The sequence below is a fragment of the Pelophylax lessonae genome (assembly GCF_965119305.1).
Source record: "Pelophylax lessonae genome assembly, chromosome: 3".
Lineage (NCBI taxonomy): Eukaryota > Metazoa > Chordata > Amphibia > Anura > Ranidae > Pelophylax > Pelophylax lessonae.
This window is the reverse complement of record NC_138770.1, coordinates 87,381,305-87,392,259: the sequence shown is the minus strand read 5'-3', so window position 1 is coordinate 87,392,259 and position 10,955 is coordinate 87,381,305. Positions and strand designations below refer to the sequence as shown.

General features: G+C 42.1%; 1 protein-coding gene across 1 annotated transcript in view; it reads left to right on the top strand.

The window, feature by feature from the left end:
* LOC309551317 (cytochrome P450 2B1-like) overlaps positions 1–10,565 on the top strand; it is a 32,083-nt gene extending 21,518 nt beyond the window's left edge. Inside the window, exons 7-9 of the mRNA XM_082251852.1 lie at positions 1–19; positions 6,986–7,127; positions 10,359–10,565. The exon at positions 1–19 is cut by the window's left edge and continues 166 nt beyond it. Coding sequence (XP_082107978.1) covers positions 1–19; positions 6,986–7,127; positions 10,359–10,537 — 340 coding nt within the window. The 3' untranslated portion in view covers positions 10,538–10,565. The remainder of the gene's footprint in view (positions 20–6,985; positions 7,128–10,358) is intronic.
* Positions 10,566–10,955: the final 390 nt, after the last annotated feature.

The following is a 10,955-nucleotide window of genomic DNA, read 5'->3' as shown; positions in this document are numbered from 1 at the left end:
AGGGTACTACATTCCAGGAGTGAGTATAAAATACATTGTGTACAGTACTGAAAAAACATGGGACCCAGTGTCCAGGAAAATGGATTGCGGGCCCCTTTTTAGTACCCCTCCACAGAGACAGCCAGCACACAGCAGCATGACAGGAGAACACATTGGTAGGATAAAGAAGAGCTTTAAACCACAGATTGTCCAGAATCCAGGCCATTTACAGATGTTTATGGTCAAGAATACAGATAAGTTCCAAAAGCTTGCTTGGATATTGGGGCAGCAGGCTGAGGACTGTATACGATATCCAATAGCCGATAAAAGATCAATGTCAGGCCAAGTCAGAATTGTCAGACACATTATGGTCAAACAAGTCAGGTTAAAAAAATTTCATTGCACACATTAACCACTTAAGCCCCGGATGATTTGGCTGCTAAAAGACCAGGGTTTTTTTTGCGATTTTTTTTTTTTTTTTTTTTTTTTTTTTTTTTTTACTGCGTGATCTTAACGGACAACTGCGCGGTCGTGCGACGCTGTACCTAAACGAATTTGACGTCCTTTTTTTCCCACAAACAGAGCTTTCTTTTGGTGGTATTTGATCACCTGTGCGATTTTTTGATCATGAGCTATAAACAAAAAAAAGAGCGTAAATTTAGCAAAAATAACAATATTTTTCACATTTTTTTATATGAAATTCCCCCCCAAAAAATGTAAAAATCAAAATTATTTAACATTTTCGGCCAATTTGTTTTATGCTACATATGTTTGGTAAAAAAAAAAATCGCAAAAAGCGTATTTTGATTGGTTTGCGCAAAAGTTATCGCGTTTATTAACAAAGGGAAAGATTTTTGTAATTTTTGGTGTTTTTTTTTTTTTAACGCGTAATGGCGGCGATCTGCAATTTTTTTTTTTTTTGCGGTACTGCGACATTGCGGCGGACAGATCGGACCCTTGAGTGACATTTTTGACACTTTTGGGGGTACTAGTGACATCACTGCAGTAATCAGTGCTATACATATCCACTGTTACTGCAAAAATGACACTGGCAGGGAAGGGGTTAACTGTATTGGAGAGGGAGGGGTTAAGTGTGTCCTAGGGGCGTGTTTCTAACTGTAAAGGGACATGGCTATTGGTGTAAAAACAAAGATCAACGGTCCTACATAGTAGAACCGTCTGATCTTCATTTTTACACAGGGGAGAATGACAGGCGGCTTGTTTACATAAGCCGTCCGCCTTTCTCCCTTCACTGGAGCGATCGTGAGTGACCGGCGGACGATCGGGTCCGCCGGTCACAGGCACTGACTTGCCAGTGAATGAGCCCGGGCGGGCGCACGTCTCGGCGGGCGCGTGCCCGCCCGCAATTGGCTCACAAGTCAGTGGCAGGCGAGTGATGTACCCCTACGTCACTCTGCCTGGCCGGGGCTGACCGCCGCAGTATATAGTCGTGCGGCGGTCGGCAACCGGTTAAGCTTCTCATAGTGTGCATTTGTAATGGCAGTAAGTCAGTGAGAATCTGCCTCATTTTCTGGATGGAGGATATTCAGCTTCATCCAGCCTTCTGCCTTCCTGTTCTTGGCCTTCCCCTTTCATTCATTGGATTTCAGTTATTTAAATCACGGAGGATCAGCATTACATGTGGAAATCATTTGTGGTGGTCTGCATTCAAATGCTGTTGGCCTAGGAATGCCCGCTCCTCCTGACTGACATCCACCCACTGGATTTCTGGCAGGAGCACCGGATGCTCCTCCTTGTATACCATACCATAAATGGGCGTTGATACTGTAGAACAGGTAGTATATTACAAAAATAAATATAATTTACCATCAATTTAAAATGTATCTTTTTTTCTTGTAAAAGGTCACTTTTAATGGAGCTCATCCTGCAGCAAGAATTAAAAAAAAAAAAAAAAAAAATGGTGTAGGGTTCTCTGTGACATGCATGCCAGATTCTTTGAGTCTGGTATAGATTTTAAGAGGGTAAACAAAACAAAGCTTGAGGTACCCCAGGAAATCCTTACCAGACCCTTAATTCAGGTATGCAGCCTGGTTGGCAGGAAGGGGGTGAACATGTCCCCCCCTCCTGAACCATAACAAGCCACATGCCATCAACATGGGGGGTTCTTTACTAGTAGGGACCCCCCCTGGCAAAGCACCTTATTAAATAGGAAGTGACACTGAAAGAAAAGTGTATTCCACGCGCCTAGTGTTTAAAATATTAATATCATATATTAAAATTGTGTGATAGTAAAACTGAAATAGATAATAGAGGGGGAGCAGCAGCAGTAGTAAAAAAGGATATGTAGAAAAAATAGTCCTAAAAAATGAGGGCTATCTACAGCACTTGCTAACATTCCAAATATTCAAAGTAATTAATGGGTGTTCAAAGTAAATATTATAAATTTAAATATCAAAAACAATTAAATTCATATAGCAATGTGCAATAATTTTGTGCAAATGAATAAAAGTGATCCAAATAAAATGAATGTGCGAACCAATCAATATTGTGACATGAAAATAAATAATAAATTCATCAAGTGGCAATAAAATAGGATCAACAAGTGACAATGGAAAGTCCCAATTGAGTTTTCTTCAGTGCAAAAAAGTTCTTCCAGATGAGTTAAAGAGGTTGTACACCGAGAAAATTTTTTTTTATCTTCTTTACATCCTGAAAGAGAAACCCATAATGAGCTAGTATGCATCGCATACTAGCTCATTATGAAATACTTACCTTAGAACGAGCCCCCGTCGTGCCGTCCGCTTACCTGTATGACGGGCGACATGTATAGTCGCCCGTCTTCCGGGATCGCGGCATCCGGCCATCTGATTGGCCGAAGCCGAGGTGACGTCACTCCCGCGCATGCGCGCGGGAGCCGACGGTCACGGCACGGGGCTCTGAAGGAACGGCACGATCAGCCGTTCCTTCAGAGCGCATGCGCCAGTGACGTCACTGGCTGCATTAAAGGTAAATATCTCCTAAACCGTACATGTTTAGGAGATATTTACAGTACCTATAGGTAAGCCTTAATATAGGCTTACCTATAGGTACAACTTCCTGAGGAGGGTTTACTTCCTCTTTAATAAGTGAAGGTGCTCAGTGATAGATTTTTTTTCTCTAATTTCGTGACTTTTAAAGTGCAGGTTCCTTTTTTCTGTGGTATGTTAAAAGATGGGTGACTTACCAGATGTAATGGGTCTCATATATCATATATACGGTAGGTCCCCTTGTACTGCCTCCCGGATATGTGGATTAGGGTTTCCTCCTCACCATCCCTCGTATCCGCATACGGTAGGTGTATATAAAAAATATAAATGCTCCAATAGTGTGATAAAGTTAACGGGCTTTATTCCCCATATATTGGGTATTGCAAATAAAATCACAAAAGGTATTGCAGGGTTAAAGGGTAAAAATTCCAGTGACAACTGTGTACAGCAATGCAGAGTGGCGAGCGGAGGTTTTTCCGGTTTGCGTTCTAATACTCTGTGCGTACGTCACGTTGTGTGTTCCATGTCCTGATGCGTTTCATCACTTCCTGTGATGTTTTCAAAGGTGTAACCTATTTTTAAACAAACCGAAATCAGCGGTTCCCCTCCGGGGACAATATTTAATCTGGAATAAATTCCAGACCAAATATCCCCGGAGAGGAAACGCTGATTTTGGCCCACTGGTAACACAGGGGTCAAAATATGGAGTGACCTGATTGCACAGGTGGAGGCGAGCATCAGCACTTTATTACCTGTTTGCACTGTTTGGTGGAATTATTTATCGATTGTCTTTATCAACATGCACATATGATTTATGGATTATATATTTTTGTCACATGAAACAATTGATGCATATTGTTTATACACTTTGAATATCAAGTGTGTTTGGATTTAGTATATTTGCACTATATGTTAGATTTATTTCAGTTTTTGGCGCTGTGTCAGTGACAGCAGCCTTTCAGGGTTATTTTTACACTTTTATATACTTCTTTATATTGGTATTGCGCTGATTTATTTTTGGTATAATTAAGGGGTAAAACACTGTGATCCAGAAGTGGTTAAAGTGGAAGTAAAGTCCACTTTTTAACTTGTACCTACAGGTAATCCTATAATAAGTTTAACCAGTTACGGACTGCCTGCCGCAGTTATACTGCGCAGGCAGCCCCTCCTGCACGAACCGACGTAGGGGCATGTCGGTCGCGCCCCCCCCCCCGAGCAAACCCTTTTTTGAAGCTTATTAGAGCTCTAATCACGTGCTTCAAAAAAAAATGTAGATTAGGAGGCCGGACGCATGGATAGGGGGGCGGCGCCCCTGCGCCCCCAATGGACGGGCCGCCACTGATACTAGCACATTATGCCATTGCCTAGCAGGGTTTAGCACATTATGCCATTGCCTAGCAGGGTTTTTTTTTTTTTTTTAATTTAGTTTGCTTTAACATCCCCCTTTTTCTCCTCTCCATAACATGAGGGGGGGTTCTGTAGACCTTAGAGTTAACTGGGGAAAAATATAGCTGATAACCATCAGGTAGAGAATGACAGAAGTTGTCAACTAACAAGATAATACAACACTAAATGGTATTTTAAAAAGATCAAAAGAGAAGACATAGTAGAAATTCATTGTCAGGGTTTACATACCCTTTAAACTTAAAACCTCTAAACTCAGTCACCAGCTTCCCTCTCATGGATAGAGTTTTATAACTTTAATCAAGACTATATTGCTACCTGTGTCCACTGTGGAGACTAATGCTCCTTATTTGCCTTAATGACAAAAAAGTGATGGCAAATCCAACATTTTTGAGTTGCCACCCTAACAAGAGTTGAGTGGAGATATCTCCATAGTGTCGACTGTATAAGAGGGCGCCAAAGAGTTATTTTCCCCCTATTCCTTTTTTTTCTTTGAGTAGAGAATGGTTAAAACTGTTTTTTTGCTGTTGGGATTAGTAGGGAACAATATAAAAAGCATGTAAAATGGTCTGCTCCAAGAAATATTTTGCTTCATAATTACACTAAAGTACAAACAATTATTTTTGTTTATCAATGTTTTTTTATTGCGGCATAAAAAAACAAATCAAACATATACAGACATTGCATGCAACAAGTATCAGTCTGGCACAAATACTGTATAACATAAATGCTAAAGAACATACAAAATAATGGTAATTTCTCTTCAGGGATTTAGCAATTTAAATCAACCAAATATCCTTTTTTCACTAATTGGCCATGGTGACAGTTAAGTGTGAACCTGTTTTGCATAAGTGGAAAAAGTTTGGAGAGAAAAATGCAAAATAACCAAAAATAAAAATGGAAATTAAAAGTACCAAGCATATCTATTTAGCATTGCAGGTATCTTATGCAGGCGGTCCACGGGTTACAAACAAGATAGGGACTTTAGGTATGTTCTTACGTTGAATTTGTTTGTAAGTTGGAACAAGAACATTTTTTAAGTTTAGCTCCAGCCAAAAGAATATATTTTAATTTTTTTGGATAGCATAGGGAAGGGTTAACACCCCTGTACTATTTGTTTTGCTGTCTGTACCCCGGTTCAGAAGATTTCACCTCACTTTCTGTCCCTATGACAACTGGATTTTGAAAATTTTGGGTTGTTGTGGAAACAAGGATTGGTGATAAAACTTCAGTGGAGACACCTTTTTCCCATGAGAACTCTTACAAGAGTGAATTTCCTTTCCTAGGGCTAGACTTCGCCTCACTTCCTGTTGTCTCTCTCCATTTGTAAGTAGGAGTCGTTTGTAAGTTGGATGTTTGTACATGTTTCTACGCGCTCACATATCCATATGCAGACCAAGACTCCCATTTCCTAATATATACAGGCATGGTATCCATAATAGTATAATGAACCTGCTCCATAAGCTAAATGGCCTTCCTACGGCTCAGGTGATTCCATGGGATCTTGGGGGAGCGTCAGTGTAATGCAATCACCCAATGACTTGGTTTGGAGAGGTCACCTTTGGCAACTCTGCAAAAAATAAGCACATTTGGTGAGTCAGGTTCAAATGCATCCCTGAGATTAGAGTGATCTTAGAAGACACCCTCTGTCATACTGGTTTAATAACCCTACAGCTCCAGAAAATATGGAGTTGTGTGCCTCTGTCTAGGCAGCCTCTGAAGCAAGTTTCTGGGACCAAGGGATAGAACCTGTGTAGTTTTGGATGGTGTGTAATACCACCTAGTATGGAATTTAACAACTGTTTCCTTAACCTGCCATACACTTTGTGCATCTGCATATTGGAAAGCATGTCCAATCAAACCTCAGGGGAAATGTCTTGACCTTTTCTTCTCCCAGCTGAGGATCACTGATTTGCCAGGAATATTTCCTTTATTAGGGTATTTATCCTTTATTAAGGTATTTATACATGCTAAAAATTGTACCCTTATCCCTGGAGGAGTATCCGCACATGTGTTCAAAAGGTGGTATCCATGCCTCTCGCCTCCAGGAAGTAATGGGTGGAGAAAAAATTGTCTGACCTGCAAACATTTTAAGAATTCCGTTCGAGATAGAGCCTAACTCAGCTGAAGGAAGAAAAAAAAGCAAAAATGAGGGCTCCTGTGTCAAAGACTCCAAGCCACCTATGTCATTCTCAACCCACTTGGAGAAGTCACTGTCAGAATGAAAAGCTGGAGGGAACCTATGGTCCCCTAAAAAGGAGGCCAGTCTAGGTTTGGGAGGTATCAAGGCAACTTTTGTCTTATAGAAGGACCACAAGTGGAGAAATTGACCAACTACTGCATTGAGAGGGGTTAGGTCTCTGGGGCAGACTGTGCTCGACCATAACAGGCCCAGAAGATAGTATGGGTCTATGGAGGTACAGTAAATTCAAAGCAAAGCCATGGAATATGGGTTAAAGAGGCATGCCACTGCGCCAGTTGAACAAGTCCAGCAGATAGATAGTATAACCACAGAGTGGGCAGACCTAGCCCACCCAGAGCTTGTAGTCTGTACACTAGTAGTTTGCCAAGTACAAACAATTCTAACTTCTATTTTTTTTTAATCTTTTCCACAGATGACCGTTGTCTTCCCATTGCTGACCTCTGTTCTTAGAGATAAAGCTTACTTTGAAAAACCAGATGAGTTTTATCCAGAACATTTCCTTGATTCAGAAGGAAACTTCAAGAAGAATGAGGCATTTATACCTTTCTCAATAGGTAATAATCTTTTGGGAGCAGGAGATTGTTGTCTCATGTCAGTCATCAGTAAGATACATTCACACAGATCAGAGAAGGCTCGTAGTATTTCAGAACAATCCCAATTTGGTGACAAGTATTGCTGTAAGATAGCTAGTAATAGCTGCCTTCAACTGGATGTGTTCTGTAATATTGAAGATGTTCTGTAGCTTACTCAAACCACTACTCTGGTTCTAATGAGAGTCAGGAACATACCGCAGAATTTTTATCCACACTGATAGCATAAACACCTTAATCCAATCAGAGACGCAGAGGACAACTGATTTGCAAGAGACCAGAAAGAGGCCATCTAGATCAAACTGGAACATCCATTCCTGAACAGGGGTGGGAGCCCTTGATACCACCTATCTTCCACATATAGTGCTGTTTTTGGTTAATTAGCATCTGTCTTGACAATTTCCACAGTGACTAGATATTAAGTGTTCTGGTTCAGCCAGTACTAGGCTTTTAACCCATTTAAGTTGGCCATACACTGATCAAAATATACCTGGTTTAGCAGTAACTGGTTGAATTTCGATCAGTTTGGTGTTAACCCTGCTCAACCTAAGATAATTGTTTAATTGACAACTGGTGAAGAGACATGTTGTAAAGCTTTTTGTTCATCAGCGCTGTCAGAATACACTGATCTGCAGGACCCACAGCTGTCAGAATATTATGTCCCAGCAGGGGGGATTCCTCCACTTGGCACTTTTCCACTTGGCACTTTTCCACTGCAAGTACCGGCTCGGCTCTACTCGGCCCTGCTTGGCCCGGTCTGCTTTTCCACTGCTGGTACCGCATGGTACGGTGTTGGAACGGTTCGGTACGGTACGGTATGGTTTGCTTTTCCACTAAAGTAGTACTAAAGTTAAGTGGGTGGGATAACAACGGGGTGGGTGTGATTCTCTGACCAATCAGTGGCTAGTAGTGACTGCATGCAAAGGATTGTGGGATATGGTACCAGTTTGGTACCTGTTGGAACCACAATCGAGTAGGTACTGTTTTTTCAGAGCCGTACCGTACCGTTCGGTTCCATGCAGTGGAAAAGCAAACCTATACCGTACCGTACCGAACCGTTCCGACACTATACCATGCGGTACCAGCAGTGGAAAAGCACAAAAGCGTGCCGAACCGTTACGGTTCCATGTAGTGGAAAAGCGCCATTACATTGAATGTGTGGATGGAGGAATCCATGAAGAAAATGAACTGTCCATGGCCAACTCTAGGCAAAGATGGTGCGATTTTCTTTCCTACAACCTCAGGTTGCAGGAAGGATAATTGCTTGATTTTTCCCCATTAACATAGTTAGTGTTCATGGGGGAATGTCTCCCGCAGAACTGCTGTGTTCTCCCAGCGGGGGGGGGGGGGGGGGGGGAGGGGGCTGATGAGCCATGCTACAAATTACTGCTAGCAGCTATAGCCACTGGCAATAATCGCATGTAAAAATCCGACATGCTGGCTAGTCGATCAATGGATCAACTTGGGTACAATCAACCTTCCTATAGATGGTTAAAGCTTTGACCAGACCCTGCTGAACTGGCCAAGATTCAAACCATGTATGGGCAGGCTTTACTTTTATTATTGTAAATTTATAGTAGGACAGTAAACGTTTGTAAACAGGCTTACAGCTGCAATGTCAGTGTAGCATGACCCCCTTGAGGGCTGCCTGGTAATAGCACCTCCTTTGCACTCTCTGGACCCTGAGAAATCTCCGACCCGCTGGGCACAACAGGTTTAGACATATTTGAGCAACAATACTCTTGACACTTGAGTACCAGTGTAACTGTTTACTGGAACAAAGTAAATACAATAGGTACAAGAATAATACACCAGAATAGATAATCAATAAATATGGTGTCAGTCTCCCAGGTACCACTAAGGCACGTGGGACCTGAGGGGCAAACACCAATCTAGACTAAACACTTAGCAATACATATTGTAATGTATATATGTTTATATTGAATAAGAATGACTGTAATGTAATACTATATCTACTACAAGGCTACTTAGACTTAAAATCCTCAGCTAGTAACTGCTACTTTCCCTTGTTGCTGTAGGAATCAGTCTAAACAACTGGCATAGACACTCTAGAACTGGGGGCCCCCTTTAGGATTAACCAATGTAGTCACTACACTAGCAAGGCCTTGTGTTTCTTCACCGCAGTTGGAGCTCTTAATCACTTGTTCAAGTGATATTCGTAATCCACAAATGGGAAGTTAGACAATTTTCAAATCCTAGTGACAGATGAATGCTGTACAGTTATGTGTATACTTGCGGTTTTCCCAGAGATCACCAGGCACTTTACTGTACTATCAGTGTCCAGCAGTGATCTCCTCAGCTTCTCACAGGGCTCTCTCTCTCTCTCTCTCTCTCTCTGCTACTGCGTCACAGGCAAGGACTCCAGCACTCTCAGTGTTAGGCCGCTCTCTCTCCATTCCGCTCACTGTCCTTTCAGTCTCCACACTGGACCGGTCACCTCTCTGTGACTCCCGCTGTTCTTCTCTGTCAGGAATGCGCTCTCCGCACTGCTAGGCCTCACTCTCAGTCTTCATTCCGCACACCCGCTCTCCTCACATTCCCAGAAGCAAGAGAGAGCGCACCTGACGCCACCCCCAATTTATCTCTCCTCCCATGATCCTCCGCTAATCCCTCAAAGCTCCCTGGGAGTGTGGTTCAGTCCATCCCTCGATGCATGGTCTTCACCTTCTTTCATACTACATCCTCCATAATTCAGTCCACCACTCCATGGGAGAGACCCATCTTCATCAGAGTTCCTAATGGAGCAGCCGAATGCAACCTAGACTGCAACTCAGTACTTATGACACAATAATTTCAGCATGGCTACATCAGTAATGGGCTTGTTTTCAGATTTGACAGCCTGCTTTTATAAATGATTTGGGCAGTTGCAATGTCAACTATATAATGTCTATGTACTGCCAAGAGGCAACCCATTCCTGCCTCAGGGTCTCTTCACCAGTGGTTCTTGGGTTCACCTTTCTCCTGAGACCTGAAGGGAATTTAGGACAGAAGATGGAAGGAGATCAGTGAGCTTCCATCACTGATCTCTGCATTGCTTGAATTTGGATTGGCTTGGCTTTGAGAACTTGGGATCAGCAAATGTCATTTCACATAGATGTATCACACTAGCAATCTACACTTATTCCCAAATGTTAGCACTGAACTAAGTTTTAATGTTTTTCCTTCCTTCAACAGGTAAGAGAAGCTGTGCTGGAGAAAACTTGGCAAAGATGGAGCTCTTCCTATTTTTTACATCACTGCTGCAAAACTTCACCTTCCAGGCCTCTCCTGGTGCTTTGTTGAACCTGACTCCTGCACCAGGGTTCACCAATGCTCCCTTACCACAAAAGATCTGTGCAATACCTCGCAGCTAGAACAAAGCCAAGCCAACCGATGACCACAATTGACTCACATGAAGATAAAATAAAAATAAAAAATCTGTTTTATTTTTCACAGCAAAAATAGATCATCATTTCATGTTTTTTACAATGTAGTTTAAATGAATCACATACATTGCATAGATCAGCCTTTCTCAGCCTTTTCAACACAGAGGAACCCTTGAAATAAATTTCTGGACTCTGGGAACCCCTGCTAAAAATTTAAAATCTACAACTCATGACACATTAGTGTGACAATCAGTGGGAAGAATGTTCCTTACTCTTGTCATCATTGGGAATAATTACCCCCCCCCCCCCTTACAGATAGCTGAAAGGAACAATGGTGTCATTGGAAACTTATCTGAAAGGCAGAAATTGCCCATTGCTCAGAGAACCCCGAGCAACCTCAGGAGGA